This window comes from Barbus barbus (assembly GCF_936440315.1).
Source record: "Barbus barbus genome assembly, chromosome: 6".
Lineage (NCBI taxonomy): Eukaryota > Metazoa > Chordata > Actinopteri > Cypriniformes > Cyprinidae > Barbus > Barbus barbus.
Window position 1 is genome coordinate 35,272,631 of NC_136734.1, and position 25,697 is coordinate 35,298,327.

The 25,697-nt window shown below is 37.7% G+C and overlaps 3 protein-coding genes across 5 annotated transcripts; all 3 read right to left on the reverse strand.

The window, feature by feature from the left end:
* Window positions 1–8,808: 8,808 nt before the first annotated feature.
* LOC306870778 (alpha-crystallin A chain-like) lies at window positions 8,809–9,785 on the reverse strand (the record flags this gene model as incomplete). Its single annotated transcript, XM_079418194.1, has 3 exons — window positions 8,809–8,995; window positions 9,225–9,288; window positions 9,452–9,785. 3 exons carry the CDS (start codon window positions 9,783–9,785, stop codon window positions 8,809–8,811), a joined length of 585 nt encoding a protein of 194 aa, XP_079274320.1.
* A 564-nt stretch (window positions 9,786–10,349) lies between these two features.
* Window positions 10,350–22,913, reverse strand: LOC306871749 (disabled homolog 2-like). Of its 3 annotated transcripts, none has more exons than XM_079419883.1 (15): window positions 22,806–22,913; window positions 22,430–22,635; window positions 18,203–18,457; window positions 17,961–18,100; window positions 15,805–15,903; window positions 15,551–15,682; window positions 15,215–15,298; window positions 14,988–15,014; window positions 14,857–14,907; window positions 14,697–14,759; window positions 12,465–12,600; window positions 11,400–12,023; window positions 11,102–11,313; window positions 10,907–10,999; window positions 10,350–10,771 (listed from the first exon to the last, which is right to left on the reverse strand). In XM_079419883.1, exons 3-14 carry the CDS (start codon window positions 18,333–18,335, stop codon window positions 10,925–10,927), a joined length of 1,776 nt encoding a protein of 591 aa, XP_079276009.1. In that variant the 5' UTR covers window positions 18,336–18,457; window positions 22,430–22,635; window positions 22,806–22,913; the 3' UTR covers window positions 10,350–10,771; window positions 10,907–10,924. The 3 variants fall into 3 exon arrangements, with proteins under 3 accessions (XP_079276009.1, XP_079276007.1, XP_079276008.1); XM_079419881.1 differs by having other exon boundaries at window positions 22,430–22,667; window positions 22,806–22,867; XM_079419882.1 differs by having other exon boundaries at window positions 22,430–22,910.
* On the reverse strand, window positions 13,542–14,361 carry LOC306871603 (uncharacterized protein; the record flags this gene model as incomplete). The annotated part of the gene is made up of 2 exons (XM_079419669.1): window positions 13,542–14,156; window positions 14,266–14,361. The coding sequence occupies 2 exons, from the start codon at window positions 14,359–14,361 to the stop codon at window positions 13,542–13,544; spliced, it is 711 nt and encodes a 236-aa protein (XP_079275795.1).
* Window positions 22,914–25,697: the final 2,784 nt, after the last annotated feature.

The following is a 25,697-nucleotide window of genomic DNA, read 5'->3' on the forward strand; positions in this document are numbered from 1 at the left end:
TTTGTGTGTGATATAGACAGTGTTGTGGAACTCACAATGGAGGATAGATTGTTTGTTGAAAAGCTGAGCGGGCCAGAGAACTGGGCAATGTGGAAATTTCAAATGGAACATTTGATGAAAGCAAAAGGACTATGGGGCAAGGTGGTGAAGACTGATAATGTGCCAGAGGGAGCAAAAGCAAAATTCAAAAAACGGAAAGAAAAAAGCCTTTTCTGCGTTGGTGCTGAATGTAACTACACCCCAATTGTATCTGATAACAAGCTGTAAGACCCCTGAAGAAGCATGGGACACGCTAAAATAAGGTTATCAGATGTGTCACTTCCCCGAGGCAGGTTCTGCACAGGATTTGCCTAAAATAACCAGGTGTTGGTTGTTTACGCTGCGCGGATCAATTGGTGCAACGCAAACAACCAACACCTGGTTATTTTAGGCAACTTAGAAATCCTAAGCAGAAAGTTCAGCAAGCATTAATAAATGAAGAACAAAAGCGAGTGTCTACTGATGGTATGGCAGCTACTATGTCCAGTGGTGCTGCGTCCGGTGGTGCTTTAGCGATATCAACGCAGGTTCACTGTGATATGCAGTCCAACTCCAAGGCAGTGAGACCTAACAGATCCAGCTCGTGGAGATGTTACAAGTGTGGGAAAGAGGGACATATCAAGCATGACTATCCAAGTAAAAAAAGGAATAAAAACCACAAGCAGGGGCGTGTCTATGGGGGGGTGGAGGTGGGGTTATGGGTTCACGGGATGGCACCACCCCCCCCAAAAAATATGCCCCCCCCCAATAGTGCAGACTGATCTAACATCTGCGGTGTGAGTGCATTTAAAATTGCATGCGCTGATGCTGATGTCATACGCTAATTGGCAGCGTTGCACTGCTTGAAGTAGTCTTGAACCTGTCTGGTTCACTGGCAATAATTTTGCGAATATTTCCGACGCCATTAGATTAGAGTGCTGTCAATTTATCTATGCTCAACACCATTGGATTAAAGTGGAGTAAATTTCACATTGCGCAACTCCATTGGATTAAAGTGCTGAAAATTTGACAGCTCAAACAGGAGAAGCACGATTTCGCAGGCTGCAGACCACGTCTCTATTCATTGTAAGTATTAAAATATTAGGCATTAAATAACTATTTAAGTGGTGCACCAGCACCACTTAAAATATAAATTGTTTTGTTTCTTCCTGTTGTTTCAAAGATTAAAGGCACAATCACTATCCCAAATAGCCTGCCGTAACGTGGTAAACGTTTTAATAATGTTAGCGTTCTGACACTTGGAATTTTAAGATGTAGAATAGTAAACATCTGTTTGTATTGAATAAACCAGTGGTTCCCAACATTTATTTATATATATATATATATATATATATATATATATATATATATATATATATATATATACACTCACCTAAAGGATTATTAGGAACACCTGTTCAATTTCTTATTAATGCAATTATCTAATCAAGCAATCACACGGCAGTTACTTCAATGCATTTAGGGGTGTGGTCCTGGTCAAGACAATCTCCTAAACTCCAAACTGAATGTCAGAATGGGAAAGAAAGGTGATTTAAGCAATTTTGAGCGTGGCATGGTTGTTGGTGCCAGACGGGCCGGTCTGAGTATTTCACAATCTGCTCAGTTACTGGGATTTTCACGCACAACCATTTCTAGGGTTTACAAAGAATAGTGTGAAAAAGGAAAAACATCCAGTATGCGGCAGTCCTGTGGGCGAAAATGCCTTGTTGATGCTAGAGGTCAGAGGAGAATGGGCCGACTGATTCAAGCTGATAGAAGAGCAACTTTGACTGAAATAACCACTCGTTACAACCGAGGTATGCAGCAAAGCATTTGTGAAGCCACAACACGCACAAACTTGGGCTACAACAGCAGAAGACCCCACCGGGTACCACTCATCTCCACTACAAATAGGAAAAAGAGGCTACAATTTGCACGAGCTCACCAAAATTGGACGGTTGGAGACTGGAAAAATGTTGCCTGGTCTGATGAGTCTCGATTTCTGTTGAGACATTCAGATGGTAGAGTCAGAATTTGGCGTATGCCTTGTTACCACTGTGCAGGCTAGTGGTGGTGGTGTAATGGTGTGGGGGATGTTTTCTTGGCACACTTTAGGCCCCTTAGTGCCAATTGGGCATCGTTTAAATGCCATGGCCTACCTGAGCATTGTTTCTGACCATGTCCATCCCTTTATGACCACCATGTACCCATCCTCTGATGGCTACTTCCAGCAGGATAATGCACCATGTCACAAAGCTCGAATCATTTCAAATTGGTTTCTTGAACATGACAATGAGTTCACTGTACTAAAATGGCCCCCACAGTCACCAGATCTCAACCCAATAGAGCATCTTTGGGATGTGGTGGAATGGGAGCTTCGTGCCCTGGATGTGCATCCCACAAATCTCCATCAACTGCAAGATGCTATCCTATCAATATGGGCCAACATTTCTAAAGAATGCTTTCAGCACCTTGTTGAATCAATGCCACGTAGAATTAAGGCAGTTCTGAAGGCGAAAGGGGGTCAAACACAGTATTAGTATGGTGTTCCTAATAATCCTTTAGGTGAGTGTATATATATATATATATATATATATATATATATATATATATATATATATATATTTGCAATAATAATGTTATTTTTAGAAATGCACATTTGACATTGAGTTGACCGTAGTAGTTTGAGTTAGGATGCAGATGTAAATTTATGTTCATTATCAAAATCAGTAACATCTGTAAAAATTGCAACAACCTCCTTTTTTATTTGGTGAAATTATTTTTTTTATTAATTACATTCCATTACTCCTTTAATACATTTAATAGTAAAGTATGGAGTACCACAAGGATCTGTCCTAGGTCCTCTTCTATTTTCAATATACATGTTGCCTCTTGGTAATATTATTAGAAAATAAGGGATTCGTTTTCATTTTTATGCTGATGATGCTCAACTGTATATCTCAACAAGACCAGATGAAACTTCTAAACTAAGCTAATAGATTGTGTAAAAAATGTAAAAGATTGGATGACCAATAATTTCCTCCTATTAAATTCAGACAGAGATATTACTTATTGGACCAAAAAAAAGTACACAAAATCTCTTGGATTACAATTTGCAACTAGACGGATGTACTGTTACTTCCTCTAAAGTAAAAAATCTGGGTGTTATATTAGACAGCAACTTGTCCTTTGAAAATAATATTTCCCATGTTACAAAAACAGCATTCTTCCATCTTAGAAACATTGCCAAGCTTCGAAACATGCTACCTGTTTCTGATGCAGAAAAGCTAGTTCATGCATTCATGACCTCTAGACCGGACTATTGTAATGCACTGCTAGCTGGTTGTCCTGCATCTTCAATAAACAAGCTACAGATAGTCCAAAATGCAGCGGCTAGAGTTCTTACCAGGTCAAGAAAATATGATCATATTACCCCAATTTTACAGTCTCTGCACTGGCTACCTATTCAGTTCTGTGTCATTTACAAAATATTATTACTTGCCTATAAGGCCCTAAATGGTTTAGCTCCTGCGTACCTAACTCGTCACACATCTCTTTAGCCAAGCATTCACATAATGCATCTTATAATCTTGTGCTGTAGTTATAGCTGATCAAATGTACATTATTATTATTATTCTTTAGCTTGGGTTGAACAAATCATTTTTGCTTAGATGGAACAGCAGCTATGCTAATTATGTCTCTATTTGTTTCTCTGTTTCTGCCACGGGATTAACATCCCATGGTAACTAGGAATTACAGAAGCTTCAGTCTGGATCCAACCCTTAAATGATCTGAGATGACCGAACACCTGAGAAAAGATGATGCCAACCCCTCAGAGGACCTCAGAGGATGCCAACGCTCAGACAACATACAGAATTACCAAATTTTGCCATAAGTCAAATATATTAAGGTTCTGCAATATATATAAATATATTGGGGAAACTTAATTTCCTGTAGAGCTGCTTGTCAACAATTTGTATCGTAAAAAGCGCTACACAAATAAACTTGAACTTTCTGTTTTCTTCTAATTTAATAAGCAAAATATTTTTTACCATACATTTATATGAAATCACTTTTAATATCTCTACATTTAGTAATACTGAAAAAATGTGAATGCAAATATCCAGAATATTTAATAGTCACCCATTTCTCCATTTTTATTTAATCATCATCTATTGTAAGTGTAGGCTATTTGTTACAACCAATGACAAACAGTAGAGCTGTCAGTAATGCTCTCACCACAATCACGAACACAGTTGACTCCTGAACAGTCTTCAGGGCTTGTCCATACCGCCTTATATTGGATTTGCTCTGCTTGCCAAGCAGAAACTAAATATGGCTAACTAATGTCTAATATGGCACACATGGGAGTCAAGGAATTGATCAGCTGAAACACTTGGCACTGACAATCATTCTGAAGATGGAAATGACTTACTGTACTGCATATGTTATTTTTCTTCCATAACATAAATTTTGTACTTGTATCACTGTTTTGTTTGTGAAGTTTAGATGAATGTAAAGTTTAGATACATATGATACTTTTGTTTAATAAATCAATTTAATTGATGTAAATAATTAATGTTGATGACATTCAACACTGCCTCAAAAGCAGCAGGCAATGTCAACAGATGTATTATGATACACCAGTCAGCATGAACCAAGACTGGCTTAGTCGCACATGGACGCACATGGATTAGTTCTTATTTCATGTAAATGTCAAGGAGATATGTAGAACAGCTTGGCTTTTTCATCACTATGCAGAAGCATCGCTACTGGATAATGGATTTTTTTCTGACTTCAAGATAAGTATTTTTAATAAGAAAACCTCAAAGTAAAAGTAAATGTTATTTAGTCTGAGTGTTGTTTAGAAATTTCATGTTCAGAACAAGTCTCAATATTAATTCTTTGTGATATTTTTAAGTACACTCTCCCCCGGTTTCACAGACAAGGCTTAAGCTTAGTCCTAGACTAAAATATAAGTCTGAGCTGTTTCAACTGAAAGAACCTTGCGTTGACTGATTTTAAAATATATCAATGCATTTGTTTCTTCTCAGAATGCACACCAGACATGTTTTTTGTAAGGCACGTTTATATAAATTACTTAGTTCAATAAGGACATTTATGACCTAATCCTGGCTTAGTCTAAACCCTGTCTGTGAAACCAGACCTGTATTTAACAACAAAGAGACCTGAAGATGTTGACTGTGTTATGTAGTTGACAATGACTTGTAACCTATCAGTTTCAAGGTTATAACCACACCTGTAATCATCACATTAACTACGTTCCACTAACAGTTGACAACCATAATGTACAATTTTTAACAGCATATCTAATGCCTATTCAATGTAACCCATTTTCACAAACGTTTGTGAAATGTTTTGCTTAAAATATGTGTAAATCAAGAGAGGACTTCACAAGAGCAAATACTGAGGGTTCACCACAAGGTGCAAACAAGGCCTGATTAGACTAGAAAGATTAGAAGAAGAAAGATTAGATTAGAAAAAAACGTAAAAAAGCCAGACCACTTCTGCAAAAGCATTCTTTGTATGGCTGAAATTAAGATCAACCTGTACCAGAATGACGGGAAGAAAAAAGTATGGAGAAGGCTTGGAACAGCTTATGATCCAAAGCATACAACATCATCTGTAAACATGGTGGAGCAGTGTGATGGAATGAGCTTGTATGGCTTCCAGTGTCACTGGGTTACTGGCGTTTATTGATGCCGTGACAGAGGACAGAAGCAGCTGGAAGAATTCTGAAGTGTATAGGGATATATTGCTTGTCCAGATTCAGCCAAATGGTGCAAATTTGATTGGACGGCACTTCATAGTACAAATGGACGATGACCTAAAACATACAGCAAAAGCAACCCAGGAGTTTTTGAAGGTAAAAAAGTGGAATATTCTGCAATACCCAAGCCAATCTCCTAATTTCAGCCCAATTGAGCATGCATTTCACTCGCTGAACAGAACTAAAGGCAAACAACAACTGAAGTCAGCTGCAGTAAAGGCCTGGCAAAGCATCACTAAGGAGGAAACCGAGTCTGTGGTGATGTCAATAAGTTCCAGACTTAAGGCAATCATTATCTGCAAAGGATTCTCAACAAAATATTTAAAATGAACATTTTATTTATTATTATATTTATTTGTCCAATTACATTTGAGCCCTTGAAAATGGGGGAGACTGTTAAAAAATAGTTGTAATTCCTAAGCATTTTATGTTATATTTGAATTAAAGCTTAAAGTCTGCACTTCAATTTCATCTTGATTGTTTTATTTTTAATTCTGTTCTGGTGGCATACAGAACCGAAATTATGAAAATTGTGTCAGTGTCCAAAATATATATGGACCTAACTGTATGTGTGACACTTTTTTATGCCCTCATTCATGCAGAAACTGACATCAACACTAGCATAACATTTGCCTGATTTTTTATAGCAGGGCAAATGAGTGTAGCCCTGAGCCCTGCACATTCTCAGCATGCATAGCTTTTAGTAGGTTAGGGCTGTCGGAAGTGAGTAAAAGAGACACAAGCTAAGTTAGGCAACCAAAATGAAACTTTACTTTGCACATGCTGTAAAGGAAACTGAATTATTTACGAGCAATGGAGGTAATCCTGAAAAAAAACATTTAATTATTACAATTAATGTCTTACTTCATATAATGGTAATAAAACTGGCAAAAACAATCTTTGGCAAAAACAAGTGTGATCACTTTCAAATCAGATTTTTTTGAACTTCTTAACATACTTAAGATGTGAACTAAGTGAACCCCCCCCCCCCCCCCCCCTTTTTTAGTTTTGAATAACTAAAAGAAAAAAAAAAATCACCAACCAGAAATCTCTATATGTAAATAACAGATATGTTCACACATTTATGCTGTGCATGTAACACTGAAATGTAAACATGTTGACAAACTACACTTTTATTGTGCTATAAATCTTCAATCACTCAATACACTTGTTCAAACCACAGACGGTGGAGAGTGGCCACTGCAGCGCTCCCTGGCATTCTCACTATTTCTACACCCTCCTTCCTCCTGAATAGCTTTAGACTTGTCATGTAATTGGAGACTCCCTGGGCCATATTTTTGGCATGTATACCATGTGTGCACTCAGTAAGTTAAATGATGTCTCAAGTGGCGGTTCTGCATGCCACTGTGTTATATGGTGTATATTTACAGGCCCGGTTCCAGCCCTTAATTTAATCTGGCATTTACTAACACCAGTCATCTAACTATTTTAATAGGTTTAGCCTCTGTAAAGTAAAGCCAAGGATGCATTCATTAGGCTTAACTGACTCATTGATAAAGTAAAGAAAATCTTACTGTCAGTTTGTATTACCTGTTTACACTACTTGATTGTAACATATATATATATATAATTATTATTATTTTACTTTTGTGTGTGCGCGTGTATTATTTGCACACTTGCACATTATATCCAGGTCAGAATCTAATATAACTTAACGAACACTGCAATATTTAGTAAAAAATTTGGATGCCTTTCAAATGATATATATATAAAAAAAACATATTCTAAAGTTAAAACCAAACTTATAACCAAATGAGCTCTTCAGGAGATCTATCGCATGGGGGCTTGAATATCAGTCAGCAACACACATCTTATTTACGGAATCATTTTTTCATGTTATGGATGCTAAAACGGCATTCTTTTGGTATTTCAGGATACATCCTCTGGCCAACTTATATTAGAGATATAACGGAATCATACAAAGGTAATATAAGGGGAAATATTAAGCATTTGGCAAAACATGTATCTTTTTTTCAGTGCATAGTATAGGATGCCAGAGACACGTCATTTTAAAACCGCTCCTGACTAATGTGATGAAAGCTGTGGAACACATACAAAAATAGTCGAGGTACAACGGTAAGGAGAAACCTGCCTTCATACTTCCGTTCACACCAAGAAGGAAACCAAATAAGGAAGGCTTTGGGTTTCATAACTGACTTGTGTCATGACAGACAACGCAAGCTGTATGGTAGTATGAAGTTAAAAGCACAGAGAATCTGGTGTCAGCTCTACAGCTTTAAAAAGCAGGCAGCACCATCTAGAGGATGTGACCTGAAGCTCTACTCAGCTGCATGATCAGCTTTAGGTAGGCCTATTTGCTTACCTAAATATCAATTTCAGTATGTTCTAAATGTATCTGCATGATTGTATTGTTATATTGTAATTTACTTGTTAACAATCTTACTCTGTCTGTTTATATTCAGTAACGCAAGGCACTATTCTCAAAACAGATTTATTAAAATAGTCTTTCAAAATCAAAAGGGAATTATACAACACAAGCCCCAGTATGAAGCCTCACCTCTTCTTCGTTTCTTTTTTTTATTATTATTATTGTAGCCTGAAAAAGTGAAAAAGAGTGAGCTGGAATATCTAATCTCTCCTAAATTAAACAGTACTAACTGGTTACATGGGAATGATCATGTTAGAAGTATTCTTATACAGCACAAACTATGTATAGGATAAATCATTTTAAACCAAAGTAACAGCAGGACTGGTCTATTAAGCGCATTACTGTCACTGTAGTCTTTTGGTAATGGTGCATAATATGACAAATATTCCCTTGCAAAGCCAATATTTACAAATGCTTCTAATGGTAGCCATTAAAAATAAAAGGTTAGGAAAGCACATTCATTACTTTAACACATATATTCACATATACATATTAAATAAGATAGGCTCTGCTTAACCAGTAACTAGGTCTATAAGTTACTAGTTAGGCATTGCTCATCTGATTGGATCTGCTTAACCAGTAACTAGGTCTATAAGTTACTAGTTAGGCATTGCTCATCTGATTTTGCAGGTAACTGTTTGTCCATCATGTGAATAGGGATGACAATCGCTCCGGGAAGACTGATATTAGAGCCTGGTGATGGGGCCTCAACTGAGAGAATACCATCTGGAGACAGCATGGAGCTGATCTGTTTTAGGTCTATGTCAGCCGGAAGCCTAATGAATGACAAGAAAAATGAAAACAGCCGTGAGTAATCATGGAGTAACAATGTATAGTCTTGTACAGCTGTAATAATTAAAAAAAAAAAAAAAAAAAAAAATCAATCAATACTATAAAAACTGCATAATTTTTTTGTTTGGTTCAGTTTGAGAAATAACAACTGTTATTGTTATTATTTTTAAATGCAACAGAAATTACTATGAGAACTTAAAAAAGCTCCCTTACTTGTATTTTCTTGTGAAGCTTCTTGAGATCCATCTGTGATTCTCCTGCCTTTCCTCATTATTACCTATGAAACAAAACCGACATAGAAGAACATAGCACTGAAGTATTATTTAGGAAATGTGGCATCATGTAATGTCATTGCACAGGCTGGTTATTTTTACATGCATACATGGTGCTTTACTCATTTTTCAGGTGGAATAAAGCCAGACATATAAAGGTCATCATACCAGTTATCTCCAAATATCCATCCTTGGTTTTGATGCTTATCTCCTCTGGAGAAAACGGACTGACATCTAGACGGACATTCCAGTTTTGTTGTCCTTTCATTTGTTCACACACAGATTCAGGAACACAACCTTCTAATCCAGTACATGATTTAGGTGGATTCTTCTTGCACAGAGAGCCGAAGAGAGGTAAACGTATAGATCCCGGCCAGGTCGATGTCCCCAAACTTTTCCTTGCTGAATCTATCCAGCTAACCTCATCTGGTTCAAGGAAACTCAAGGTCTTCTCCTGAAGAGGGTCCCAGCAACCGTTTCGGTGGAACAAAGGACGAGGCATCTTTAAACAATTTCAAAACTAAACACTTAATTTTAGAGCTTTGAATACCTGATGGTGATGCAGTAACACTAAATCTGATTTGCCAACTTGCAAAATGCTACAGAAAGTTGCCACTCAGCTCTTTTATACGGTTCTTCTCTATTAAACCTTTATCCCAAATTATCCAGTTATCCAGTCCCAAATGTCAACAAAAGAGGCTTGGCAAATATTTCACCCTGTGTCACAATCTGACGTACACTGAATAATGCCATCCTGTTTGTATTAATAGAACCGAAGGAGTAATGGCAAATTCTTGGCGCATGACAATGGCCACACTGGCAATACTGTCATTGCTTTAATGGCCTCTGTAGTCTGGTCACATTTTGGTGCCCTTTCTTTCACCATAGTTACCAACTTTGTTGTACAACAGAATGTACTTTCAGCCTTTATCTTAGCTCTAGAGAACTCCTCAGTCTTGTAAACAACATTCAGATATACCAAGTTGCATTGCATAACACTAATAATTGCTCTGATTTTACTACCTGATGTCAAGTTGAGAAAGTGACAAAAAAACCCCCACAAAGTCAGATATTCATTCACTTTCTTTAATGACAAATCATTATGATTAAGCATTTTCACGTCATCATAAATGCTTGGGATACATACAGAAAAATCATGTACACAAACATGATTATCTTTTATTTCCTCTCCCTCTCTATTAGACTCTGTAGAAGAACCCTATTTCAACTGCATCTTATTTCATGAGTGACTAGGGATTGAAATGGGTTAATTTGAATGGGCTGGAGAAGGGCTGACCTGTGATCAGTTAGAAAGGCACAGAAAGAGGCTACAGCAGATATATAGCGGGAATGAGAACAGTGAAGCACAGAATACAAGAAAAGGGGTTTTATGAGCACATTTCTTTCCCATGTAGTAGAACGCTGATCGCAACTCTATAGTACTTGTGTGATCCTCTGGCTCAGCAGCACTGGATCAGTGGGAGTAAACTGAAATAAGCATATGAACAAGCAATGTATTTATTTTAACACATACTGCAAATCACATTTCTTAGAGACTTCAATGTATAAAATAAACCAAAGATTTAAAGAAACATTTAAATAAGCGTCTTTATAGTTTCTCACCAACAGTGCAAAAGTTTCTTAGGCAAAAGGATTTCCCCCAAACGGGTCTCCAAAAGCATCTGCAAGGGCAGCAGTCTGAGTGGCTGGAGTGCTCTGTGATAGAAAACAGGCAACGCCATTCATACAGAAAAATTCAAGGAGTCAACAAACTTGCAATCCCAAAAAACACATAAAAACTATGTAAAATGTACATACTGTATTCATGGGTGGTGCTCCAAAAGGGTTCGTTCCAAAAGTGTCATCAAAAAGGTTTGAGCCTGCTATGGGAGTTGGGTTAGAGGGCGCAGGGGCTGGAGTGAAGGCAGCATCCAAAAGCCCTGTTGCAGTGGCCGGGGCCGGGATCAAACCTGCTCCCTGAGGTACTGCAACAGTAGGAGGGGACTGCAGAGGAGCACGTTTGGAGGTCCCTGGACAAGATGAGGAACTGTAATTATCAAAATCGCTATGCGCTCTGTCTTAAATCTTAAGTTACAGCTGTTAATTAAATTAATACCATTTGAGTTAACTGAGATTTGGTTTATGTCAAAGTCATCATGATCTGCCACCTCCTGAGCCAAGCCAACTTTGTTGGAAAAGTACTGGTCAAATGAGCCATTGGTGCTCAGACCAGTGTCTTGTTCTGCTTTCTGGGGCTTAGCCATCTGGAAATTTTTGAACATATCTTTTCCGGTCTTCTTCTCCTTCTCCCCTAGGGGGTCCAAAGCTGTAAAGGCACTTTTGACCACTGGGGGATCTTCTTTCACTGGAGGACGGGGTGGAGGTCGAGGAGGAACCACTGCACTCTGCTGAAAACCCATCATTGCATTAGGAGGCATCATGGGAGCAAATTGGTTTGGCTGGAAAGGGCCTGCCACAGGACCGGAGGTGGGCCAGGCTCCAACAGGTGCAGCAGTTCCTGGTTGACCCCAGGCTTGAGTGACAGCTGGTGGAACAAAAGGGGTAACCCCTTGTTGCCCCCATACAGATGCAGGCAGGCCTCCAAAGGCAGATGGTTGAGGAAAAGGGTTTGGTTGAGGAACAGCACCCTGAGGTGGAAACATTGTGGGAGTCGGACTCCATAGAGATGGAGTTGTCCCAGGAGTTTGAGTGACAGTAGTAGGGCCCAGAGACAATAACCCTACAGAACACAATTACATTAATTACAAACAACATAAAAAATGAAAGCATATTCACAATCTTCGAAGCGACATGCAAAAATGTTCCATTAAAATTGGGTTGTCGAACAACCCAAGGGGCGCTAGGAGAGGAAATTAAGGGGAAAAAGGTGATTTTACAATTTTGCATGTGCTCGGTTTAATTTTTTTTTTTTTTTTTTTTTTTCCCCCACATTTACTCAATTTGACATTGTTTTCATTCTGCTTTTAGAAATCATGAAATTTACTTGCAATATAAAAGCAGATTATTTCGTTTTAAAAAACATCTTGTCTTTGTAATAGAAAACTTGCTAGTTTTCTCAAAAAGTAGAAATGGGTCTTTATACAGGAAAAGAAAATGCATTTAGTTATAGGTTTTAGATAGATAGACCGACAGACTGACAGACAGACAGACAGCATTATACCAAGGGCATTGACTGTAGAGGAAGGTGTGGCGTTGAATAGATCTGCTGGAATGGATGAGGTCTGATTTGAGGGCTGAGACTCGTTCTGGGCTGGTGGAGCAAAAAGTTCAGCTCCAAACAGGTCATTTCCAGGTGACTGTGGGAACACATTTGGTTTAAAATCATTTTAGTACTCTGCTCTCAAGCAGAATTACAATGCCAAATGAGATCCAGCATACACTTCAAGAAGAAAGATATACAGAGTATAAAATGTAATAATGCCATCACTGAGAAAAAGCCCAATTTTTAAATCACCAAATGTTTGCGATGGGAGAACAAAAACATGTTAAGCTTGACATACAGTTGGTTGAACTTATACTTACCCTGCACATTTAAACTGAGCACAATGAAAAAAACTAAATATTCTGGCAATCTGATGATTTTCAGTTAACTGGATTTCCGAGTAGAGCTCATGAAACATAAATTGCCGTTAAGCAAGCATGCAGTAAGTCACAGTATTGCTTTCAATGATTGCCATGACATCGTTGTTTGCATCCATAATTGAATTATGTTAAAACAACTTTGAAAGGAACCTTTTAGTATGGATGCATGAAGCTTCTATTGTTAAGTAGTGAATAAGGACCACAGTCCATTATCATAACACTTAGTAGCTTCCTTAAAGAGCAAAAAGTATATTATCCATTTATAAGACACTGCCAGTACAAGGTCAACAATACCATGTCCCACAACACAAGATAATATGTCAGTTTCCATCCATTTTTTCCCAATGTGCCAAAAAATACCTTTAAACACCCAAACACCACCCATAAATCATAAACCCAACTATCAGTGTTCTATAAGACAAACTACAAGGACTGTTTCCAATTATAACAAGTAAATCATCTATACATGCTTTCTCAAGCCTCACTGCATTTAGGAGTGTGGACATCTGTACATTAAAGTGAAAGAAGTATTCTGTATTTTAAATCATTTTAAAAATAAAAATACTGCTGTAATGCCAAACAGCACAGTCCTTATAGTCTCTCTCAGCATTTGGATGAGCAGTAATACAGACTGAGAACTCAGAAGTTTCTTCTGTCAAGCGTTCACCTTCTCTCTCCTCCTCATGCATCCAGATTTCAAGCTTCGAGGTGGGGGGCAAAGAACCATCCAGCCTCCATTTTGAACAGAAGTGGGCAGGATGGTTTGAAACCCTTCCACTGATTTACTCCATCCATTACTTATAGGAGTTTGGAGAACAGGAGGACCTGATTTGTATAAGATTGGTGGATTGTTTGAGGCTCTCAGAAAAGGATTCTGGCTAAAGGGGGAATTTCTGTCATCAGTCAGATCGCTTAAAGGAGGCTGGTTTACTTTGCTTTCATGTGAAAACTGAGCACTGGACAGTCCATTAAACTGTTGACTGTTTGAAGAGGAATCTTCACTCAGGCTTTGCTGCAAATCTGGCCCATTCAAAAGGAAACTAGAAAGATCCGACTCATTGGAAGAGAACATGGAATCTGACTGATCATTCAAGGGAGAAAAGGGATCATCACTAAAGGGATCGGTACTATAATTTGGGAAAAGATCTGATATGGATGAAACAGGTTTGTCATCTGGTGTATTGGAGAGAGGGGATGGGTATGAGATTAAAGGATTTCCTTGATTGCCATCAATCACAAAAGCAAAGTCAAGGAGCAGAACACTGTCAGGCTGGTTTTAGAAGAAAAAAAAGAAAAGATGAGAGGTAGATTCTGTGAAAAATACTGAAAGAAAATAGTTAGACAGTTACAAAATGATTTCTGCGATTTTAAAATCGAACAGCATTAATAAACATTTCCATAGGAAGGGTCTCAAACAGCAGTAATGGTATGTAATTGAAGAGTTCTCTTCCCCTTTTCTTGGGTTTGGGTGCCATCTACTGGCCAATGGGACTTTCCCAAAAAACATTTTTAGGGATGGAGTATTTGCTTTGGTCATGAAAAGCAGCCAATCCAAATGCTTGAGACCCTTAAAAGAGAAATGAGTGCTGATGGATGTCTTTGGTAAGTTGGTAAGTGTTAATGGAAGATACAGGCAAAGCATTTAGTATGATAAGAGCTCAAAAAAGTCTGTGCAATGTCTAGGGAAGAAACAAGAAATCTAACCAGAAGCATAAAAGGCAAACTCTAACTCATTCCAGAGATATTTTTAAAAGAAATCATCAGATAATCAGCAGATCCATTGCAAAAATGTATAATGTAGGATCATTACCGTCGGAGAGTGAATGTCAGGTGGAGTGGACATATCACCAAACAGGTTCATCTGCTCTACAGTCTGAGAATAAAACACAAAACACCCTCTGGGTTATTTTCTGAGGCTTAATGTTAACCTGTTCAATAATATAAATTTGTATGAAGTTGCAAGCACTTACTTTTACAGCATTTTCTTTACCATCCAAAGTGAGTAAAGCATCACCACCATTCTGACGATAGATCATTAAGACAAATGAATAAAGGATTACATCAAAATAACTGAATTAAATATTGCCCAAAATATTTATACCTCAATCACAGTGCTATTTCCGTCACCCTGCAAAGTTTTAAAGGTTTCAGTCAACGAAATTCAAACATAACAGGAAAAACTGTTTGGTTAAATAGGTTTATGAAAAAACATGATTTCCTGCATAATTGATTTGAGAGGGATTCAAAGTATGGGAGCTGCTTAAGCAAAACAAGTTCTCGAAACAGCACTTATTTTGTTATTAAGTAATAAAAATATATTTACATCACCTTCTGTGCAGCCTCCTGCTCTTTCTTCTTCATATTGAATATCAGCTGAAACAGATCCTTCAAATCAATAACCAGAGGCTCAGCCTGTAGAAGAGAGGAGTAAACGCATGCCCTTCTTACACACTCCATTCACATTTCCAATTCCTAATAATATTTTGTGCAGTTTTTGCAAGTGGCACCAAATATAATGGCAATCTTACAGTCTTCTCTTGTTCAGTCAAATAGTCAGTCTCACAGCATACGTTAATAGGCATTTAACTGCACTTGAACATCCGTCATATATGCCCAGATTTGATATCTATCATATAATTTTGTATCTGACGAACAAAATCTGACCTGCTGAGACGTCTTAACAGCAAAAAACTGGTGCTGCCCCTCTGCTCCGCAAACATATCCAAAAGCCCGGTTATCAGTGACATCGCGAGCAATGAATGAGATCGTATTCACAACATGTTCATGCTCAATTACCTTAGAGATAGAGAGAGAAACAGATGACACACTATAAAAGTCCATACATAAATTTATAACAAATGAAGTGACCAGTTCTCAGTTTCACAAATCAACTTACAGAAGTATACACAACTACTCACCCCAGTTTTCTCATCAACAATTTTGATTCCTGTTAGAGAGATGTTCACCCATATTCTTTGTTTGTGCTTGCCTTGAGAACGAGCAGCAATTGCCATGCCCTGTATACAAACATGAACTGAGCAGCTGCCACATAATAACTGTACCATTAATTTAAAGTCACTCAAAACCTGCATTGCACCCTCATCAGTTTAACAGAAATCTAGACAAAGGACTTTAAAATCATATATAAAATGTACATTTAAAAAAAATTGAATGTCGTGAACGTTTTTGTTTTTTTGTAACAATTCAAAAAGTGAAACGTTCATATATTCTAGATTCAAAGTAAAACATTTCAAAAGTTTTTGTATAAGTCAACGAAAAGTAAAAAATCCAGTATCTCAATATTAGAATATTTACATTCGAATTTCATTAAATGACCATCTCTACATTATAAATTCCAGGTATCTCTTGTTCTCTGAAACCACAATGAGGAAAACTGCTGACTTTGCAATGGTCCAAAAGAAGATCATTGACACCCTCTACAAAGAGGGCAAGTCACAGAAGGTCATTACTGAAAGGGGTGGCTGTTCACAGAGTGCTGTATCAAAGCATATTAAATGCAAAGTTGAGAGCTTCACAAGGAGTGGACTGAAGTTGAAGTTAGAGCGATAGATCAAGAGTCACCACGCTCAGATGTGTTCAGGAAAAGGGCTACCAAGCCACTTCTGAAACAAACAACGTCAGAAGCATCTTACCTGGGCTAAGGAGAAAAAGAACTGGACTATTGCTCAGTGGTCCAAAGTCCTCTTTTCAGATAAGTTTCAGTAAATTTTGCATTTCATTTGGAAATCAAGGACTGGAGCCTGGAGGAAGACTGGAGAGACACAGAATCCAAGCTGCTTGAAGTCCAGTGTGAAGTTTCCGAAGTCAGTGATGATTTGGGGTGCCGTGACGTCTGCTAATGTTGGTCCATTGAGTTTAATCAAGTCCAAAGTCAATGCAGCCGCCTACCAGATTTTGTAGCACTTTATGCTTCCATCTGCTGACAATTTAGAATAGAGTAAGGTTTTAACTTTTGTATTTAAAGCCTTGCATGGTCTGGCTCCAGTTTACATCTCAGACCTTATTTGTCCATATTCACCTCGGAGATCTCTTAGATCTTCCTCGGAACATCTATTAACTGTCCCATTATCTCACTTGAAATCTAAAGGTGATAGAGCCTTTTTTGTTTTAGCCCCTAAGCTGTGGAATTCGTTACCGCAATCTGTTAGGTTATCATCTTCCTTATCTGGATTTAAATCATCATTGAAAACATCTCTCTTTTCTCAGGCCTATTCATAGTTGTTGGATATGTTGGTCTTAGTGAGTAAATTTCTTATTCCTGTCTTTACTTGGTTTTATGTTGTTCATTGAATTTTGATACCTTGTATTTTTTTATCATTATATTATGTTAATACATAAGCTGTGACTTGCTTCTGTGAAGCACCTTGGTCAGCATTTAATGTTGTTTAAAGGTGCTATAAAAATAAAAATTACTTTGACCTTGACGAGCTTTATGGAGATGCTGATTTCCTTTTCCAGCAGAACTTTAGCACCAGCCCACAGTGCCAAAGCCACTTTCAAGCAGCTAACCAGACCATGATATTACTGTGCTTGATTGGCCAGCCAACATGCCTGACCTGAACCCCATATGGAACCTACGGGATATTTTCAAGAGAAAGATGAGAAACAGTCGATCCAACAATCCAGACGAGCTGAAGGCTCAATAGTGCTTCAGCAGAGCCACAGGCTGATCGCTTCCATGCCACTCCTCACTGATGCTGGAGTTTGTGCTAAAGGAGCCCCAACCAAGTATTCAGTGCATATATGAACATGCTTTAAAAAACAAACTTTTGTTTTGCAAATCCTTTTTTTTTTTTTTTATTGCTCTTAGGAAATGTTCTAATATTCTGAAATACTGTATTTTTGACTCATGAGCTGTAAACTCTAATCAAAATGAAAAATTTTTGAAATGTTTTTCTTTACATGTAATGAATTTAGAATATATGAAAGTTTCACTTTTTGAAATGTTAAAAAAGCTAAAGTTTTTCACAATATTCAAATTTTTTTAGATGCACCTGTATATAAATAAAATAAACAAAACATAGAAATGAAGGCAACCATCTTGGATCTGCACCTTTAGTTTCATCATTGAATCCTGACACATTTGATCCCCTCTGGCTTCTGGGACATCATCCACACCAATGAGCTTGGCTTTATATCTCACTCCATCACCCTGAAACCTGGCCAGCAGGAACTCATCTGTCCTCTCTGGGACTGAAACAAAAGAAGAAAAGAAAAGAAAAGAAAAACTTTCATGTTTGCATTAGATAACATCAACCCTATTTAAAATATATTAAAAGAAAGGCCAGACTCTACTTTTTCTCCGTTCCCTCCAGAATGAAGTTCTGGTGACGGGTGTGGTAGGTGTTGTAGCAGATGTTATTTCAGTAGTTGTTGCTGGTTCTGCTGGTACTACAGTAACAGGCTCTGCTTCAGGTGGCTGTGACATGATGGGCGCTTTGTTACAGGAGAATGACAGTAAAAGACGAGACAAAACCCAGCCGAGAGGCAAAAAAAACAAGTGGACACGCAGGTGGGATATTCAGCAAGCACACATTCTCAGCACTGCACCTGGATAAAGAAGAAGAAAGGAATATAATAGGCAAAGAAGCTGATAGATGAGTAGGGCCAAATGTGACTAGTATCTCTTTTATTCATGATATGCAATCACAGAAACGAGCATTTACGTAGACACTTAATCAAGTTTATCAGATTTAACACCAAAATCCATGTAGGCCAATCCATCAACACGCACAAAGAATTCAATCTTTCAAATTCACATCAATCGTCCCTTGCATACACGTCAAGAAATGTAAAACTCTAGAGACTAATTTAACTTGGCCCATAGAGTCAGTGAACGAAAGGCAGAGGAAAGAGAGGAAACAGTGTCAGCAGAAAAAAAAAAAAAACACTTCCTGCTTAGTAGGCAAAACAAACAAATGTCCGAAATAAGTTTTCCATTCCTGAAATAAGCGATTTATAGGAAAATGACATGGAGGTAAAAATCTTCAGTTAGTTGCAAAGAAATAAATCACTCCCTTGAATTCAATGCCTAATCTCCACATGTTAACTCTGCAAACTCCCCAATTTCGAACATGGGATCAATGAAGCACCTTTCAAGCAATAAAAATCAATCAAAATGTACACCATATAGACAAAAGTATTTGGGACACCCCATTCTAATAAACAGGTTTGACTACTTTAGTAATTTACATGAGTACAAATATTCATGTTTAAGCCTATAATTATATTATAGGGAATTGTGTGCTTGTAATTGTATAGCAACAATTTGAACAGGACTGTTCTAACATGACAGATATAAGGCAAGTATAAGACAAGGTTCAAAAAGAAAAAATTGATTCAGTCAGTGTGGAAGAACTTGACTGGTCTGCAGAAAGCCAAGTCCTGATCCCAGCTGAACATCTCTGGTGTGACTTTAAATGCAGACCTTGAGCCAAAAACGACTTGTACATACAGTATATGGACAAAAGTATTGGGACACTCCCTTCTTTAAAACAGAAAAAAGGTACTTCCAAAACTGTGGTAACAAAGATGGAAACAATTCATGCATTTAAAAAATTATATTTCCATCTCAGTTGCAATGGTTTTGAAAGTGTCTAAAATGACAGTACCCTTATGTACAAGTCATTGATGTTTGGTGATGAGTTTTTGGCTCAAGGTCTGCATATAAAGTCACACCAGAGGTGTTCAGCTGGGATCAGGACTTGGCTTTCTGCAGATCAGTCGAGTTCTTCCACACTGACTGAATCAATCATGTCTTTTTGAACCGTGTCTTATACTTGTCACGTTAGAACAGAAAAGGGTCCTGTTCAAATTGTTCCTATAAAATTCGAAGCACACAATTCCCAAGAATATCATTGTGTTTTAATATTAAGATTTGTTCTCATAGAAATCACTAAAGTAGTCAAACCTGTTCATTAGAAGGGTGTGTCAATACTTTTGTCCATATAGTGGTAATGTATAAGCTTAACACAACGGGTATCATTTATCTCAAGGCTGTTTATCTCATACAAATATTCACAGTCAACACTCATATACGATTGCCCAGCAAATGCATAAAACTTCTGCACAGATTTCAATCAGTTAAATCGAAACCGTGTCTTATTCACTTAAGCAAAGATAATTTGGGAAAGATGATGAAATATAATTTAAATGTTTTGAAAGACCTACCTTAAGCAGCCAATAGTGTTTAGCTGTGTATTTCTCAGCAGAAAGTGGAAAAAGAGAGCAAGAGAGCAAAGGTGGGCAGATCAAAGGTTGAGCAATTAAAACCTGTTAATCCTTTTCCAGCAGCTCATCAGCCCTAAAATCACATTTCCATCCCATGATTCTGAAGATTACCCAAACGTTCTCCTTTCAGTGCTCGTCTTGGGGCAGAATTACTTTTCCCGGTTCAAATACGAGAAGAAAATCTGATTACCTCAGATTATCTATTCCTTATCTGACATGAATTTGCCGTGACCAATCTCTTAGACACAAGCTTATGAGTTTACATAATCGTAATGGAGCAGGAGTCAAAAGCAGAGACAAGAAAATGACAAAATGGGTCCGAAAATAAATCAGGGTCCATTCCAATAGAGGCCACACAGAGATAAAAGACAACTGCCATCATGATAGTGTTAAAGTTTTATAATTAACTCATATCATATGACCATGAGCAGTAAGTGCATTATTTTTTATCTTGCACAAGAAGAAACTATGACAGCATAATTCTTTAGGGAGGAAATACACATTTATATATACACTAAAAACTATCCAAAAGTGTCAAATCAAGTTAATTTCCAAAAAGTAATACAACTAACTCTTAATTGGAAGAAGAGTAACATTTTATGGCACTCAACAGCTGACAGACAGAGCTATGAACAGTTTATCAGCCGAATTGTGATTATCAAGAGCGGAATACAGTGGCAGAATTGCTATAAGGCAATTCTTACTACTGCGGTGTCGAGGGTCATACAGGGCAAAATGGCCTGTAATGTGGCAACCATAAAACAAGAGTGATAAGCAAAACGAAGATTCTTGCGCAAGACGACACACAATCATGAGTGTTTTCTGCTTCACAAGCACCCAACAGGTAATCTGCATCCTGTCTCATACAAATCACACAATAAAACGGTGATAAAAATTCACACAATCATAAAATCTTTTTGCTGTGAAATGCAGACATAAAAGTTACTTTTAAACATTGATTAAGAGGTGCATACCATTCAGACCAACCACAAAGCACATACAGCACAAGCAACAATCAATGCAACAGTTTGATATCTAACATGTCATGCGATGATCAGATAAGAAAAGAAAACAGAGTCTTGATAGAAACTTATTAGTAAGGCTTATCGTGGATAATTCATATTAAAAAGAATATGAAAAAGAACTTTCTTCTAGTGTCTGCCAATTCACAGATTTTGCCTAATCTCCAACTTTCTAACGCACAAAGAATTTGGTCATCTGAATTCCCAGATGCTTCAGGATGAGCTCGACAATTCTGTGATAACCAAAATGACTGAGAATTCACAGATGAATACATCAGGAAATCTTATGACTATCTACACATTAACCCAGATGAACCAGGTAAGGCACAAGATGGAGCACACGAGCTCAAAAGATTGATGGTCATCTGCATTGCGCAATTCTAACTCTTAAGAATTTAGGACTAAGGCCACAGAATCCTTTGAATGAATGTTTTAAACGCTTCTGAGATTGGGATATTCTGCCATTTAAAATGGAACACCTCTCAGTGGAGCACCTAACTTAATGGCTTGTTTATACTCGGATGAGGACCTGTCTCATGGTCCTGGCTGTTCAGTAACTTAAATGAACCCAAAAGTCACAACAGTTAAGTTTCATTAAAACAGAGGATTCAGCAACAAGCTGAGGGTGTCCATAAACAGAGGCACAATTCCGCATCAGCAATATACAAGCACGCAAGTTACACATTAGCATACACAAAATGCCCAATACATAACTAATAGCTAATTATCACGGAATTAAATAATAATAATGGTGATAAAACATAAAAACACTTTAGCATAATGCTCTGAACTTGGTAAGATAACCAATTATCATTATCCCCTGGTTTTCACATTCAGTATACGAAGCCCATAGCCTAATATTTATTTATTTTTTTACCACTGATGCTGAAATGCCTATGATAATGCAACTTTGTGGTCTATTTTTGTTTTCAAATAGGCCTAACTGAATATTTACATAGTAGATTATTAAAATGTAGCACACAATCGTGTGTTTATTTCGTCTCCATTAATTTGTTGTTTAAAGGCTAGCAGGCTATTACTCCTGTGAACTGATTAAAATCCCTAAATGAGGCAAGAAAATATAAAGCGTTCATATACTGATTTTAAAATGCAATTAAATTTCTCACGTTTCAGCGTTTCTTTACTTTTGCTACCATTCATCACTTTTCCTTGCCATCAAGTCAAATACCAACGCGTGCCGAACTGAGAGAAATAACAAAACGCCACAGGTAACACGTGAGGAAGCAGCGCCAGAATATTAGTAACTTACCGCAAGCATGCATTCTTGAACTCCACACCTGAAACACTGATAAGGAACTCAGGATGATACAGATGAGCGTCGTGGCCAGTTGGAATGAGTGTGAAACCTAAACCACTCTCACTCCAAACTGCTCCCGCTACCGAGCGCCGAACTGATGGAGAATCGAGCGCCTCCCACAGGTACCGCGCACCTTAACTCGACCTTTATAACCTCACCTACAATATGCAAATACTTCTGATTGATCAACCTTGAATTTAAGAACACAGATTATTTTAGGAAACAACTCAACTTGAATATATATTGCATAAATATATAATGGACACGTATTTTTCCTATTAATAGGTAATTTCTCCTGAAAGATCTTTTAAAATGAGAGTTTGCATACCTCTACATAAATTTTGCAATGTGCAGATTTCCTTTTTCGTTAAACCTTAGAACATTCTGAATGCCAGAAAGAAATTCAGCTCACTGTTCATCCTTCCTTCCTCACAACCCTTCCTCTGCTGACACAGCTGACATAGAAGAGAAGGAATGGGTAAAGAAAATGCTTGCAAAACTAAAGACGAAGAAAGGACAAAATCATCTGAAGATTACAACAAGATAGTGAAACTAAAATATGAGCATAACTGTATCCTTGGTGGTCAAATAAACAATCTATTTCTGAGAATGAGACAGAGATGTTTTGAAATGGGGGATAAGCCAGATAAGCTTCTAGCACGACAATTTAAGGGGGCTCAAGCCTCTAGGTCAATCTACAGCATCAAGTCCAAGGATGGCACCGTCTTAACCAACCCCAAAGATATTAATGCTCGCTTTAAAGAATTTTATAGTGAACTGTACACTTCCAGCAGTGAGGCCACTCATTCTGATCTAATGTTTTTTTTGACTCTCTTGAAACACCCAAACTTATTGCCGCAGCCAGGGCTGAGTTGGACTCGGACTTCACTTTGGAGGAGATAGTTTCCGCTATCAAGTCATTTCTCATCTTAAAGAAAAATAAAGAAGAAACTGACCCGGCTAGTTATAAGCCAATTGCATATCAGAATTTTGATAGGAAAGTTGTCACTAAAACTTTGGCTATTTGGCTTAACAAACATCTATCCTCCATCATCCACCTTGACCAGACCGGATTCATCCCTGGCAGATTCTCTTTTTTTTATTATGTACGTCGACTACTCAATACAATTTACGCTAATCACACGAAAGCTAACGAGGCGGCGATTCTGTCCTTGGATGCACAGAAGGCTTTTGATTGGGTTGAGTGGCCTTACATGTTTGGATCGTTACAGAAGTTTGGGTTTGGTGAGACATTTATATCATGGGTTAAATTAATATATGCTAGGCCAGTGTGTTCTATTTTAACGAACACAGACAGATCGTCTAAGTTCCCTTTGCACCGCTCAGTACAACAGGGCTGTCCCCTTTCGCCTGCCCTTTTTGCTATTACAATAGAGCCCCTTGCCATATGTATAAGACGTCATAGCGATATCATGGGTCTTGAAGTTGGGGGGAGTGAAGCACTTATTAGTCTATATGCAGACGATGTAATATTGTATTTGAAGAACTCTGGAAGTTCTGTTCCTGTTCTTTTAGTTAATTACTTCTTTTGGGAGATTATCTTGTATACCACTCTGTGATGCTTACAGACCCGGCTTTTTAGAAAATATTCCATTCAAAATAGTCAGGGACCACTTTGTATATCTAGGACTGACAATTCCTAAAAACCCAAAATTATTATACAAATTGAATTTTGCCGAGTTTCTTTCAAAACTCATAGAGAATTGGAAAATATTACCTTTATCTATGATTGGACGCATAAATTCAATAAAAATGGTCTCTCTTCCTAGATTCTTATATATTTGTCAAAATCTTCAAATTTTTCTTACTTTTGCCTTTTTTAAGGAACTGGATTCTATCATTTTGTTTTATGTTTGGAACTATAAGACACATCGGATATCTAAAATTAATTTACAAAAGCCCAGGTCAGTGGGCGGTCTGGGTCTGCCAGTATTTAAACACTATTACTGGGCTGCCAATATTAGGGCTTTAATGTACTGGGAGAAGGGAGCACTGGGTAACCTGTCCCCTGAGGTTCCCTTATGGGTGCAAATGGAGACAGGGCACCTCACTCTACGTATCTTATCTCTAAATTTGTTGGCTTATTTGAAAGTTGTATCACAGCCCCTAATGAGAGATTTGAAGTGGCCTAGGAGGATGAACTGGGAGCTGAGCTCTCCGACGAAACGTGGGATAGGTGTTTGAATGCAGTACGGTCCTGTTCAGTCAACAGTAGGCATCAGTCGATACAATTCAAGGCCATTCACCGTTTGCATTATACCAAGACCTCTTCTGTTTCACCATTCTGTGATAAGTGCAAGGTCACGGAGGATACAACTGCTCATGCTTTTTGGTTTTGTCCTTCACTGTCGGGATTTTGGACTAGCATATTTGATTGGTACTCTAAGGCCTATAACAGGCCTCTTCTGCTGGACGCGGAACTTGCAATCTTCGGCTTTTCACGACACACTTCTAGCCTTCCAAAACCTTTACAACAGGCCCTCACTCTGGGTATGATCGTGGCCAAGAGACTTATATTAAAGAACTGGAAGTCATCTTCACCTCCCTTTTTTCGACTTTGGACTATGGACATGATCTCTGCCATACAAATGGAAAGACTCCGATTTCTGAGGTCTAACGCCATTTTCTGCTGTCTGGGGATCATTTCTCTAATTTTTATTCAAATAAGCAGCCAAACCAATGTCTAATGTTTCTTATAAAGGTTGGGTTGTATATTACCTTTGGGCATATCTAATGGTTGATTGTTTCGCAGCTCCTACTATGGTACCTTTAGTTGCTGAACCTGTATTTATTATTGTACGTATTTTTTAAATTTACGTTTTTATTTCCATTTCTTTCCCCCTTTATTTATTTTTTGTAAGTGCGTGTGAAGTCTGAGACAATGTTGTTTGTTTGTTCTGTGTGTACTCTGAAAAATCCTTAAAATAAAAAATAAAAAAAAAGTTTTTAAAAGAGTTAGTGAAAAAACGAATTAAAAAAAAAATGATACTAAACATACATATCTTAAAATATGTCAGTGAGTGTCATTATTTGTCTTAAGATGCACACCAGTAATGTTTTTTGTTTCTAATTTATAAAATAAAGCTACTTATATGTCCTAACTAAACTATGGCCTAATCCTGGCTTAATCTAACCCCTTGTCACGGTTGGTGGTTGTAGAAACGGGAGCGCACGATGAAGAATAACAAAAAGAGACTTT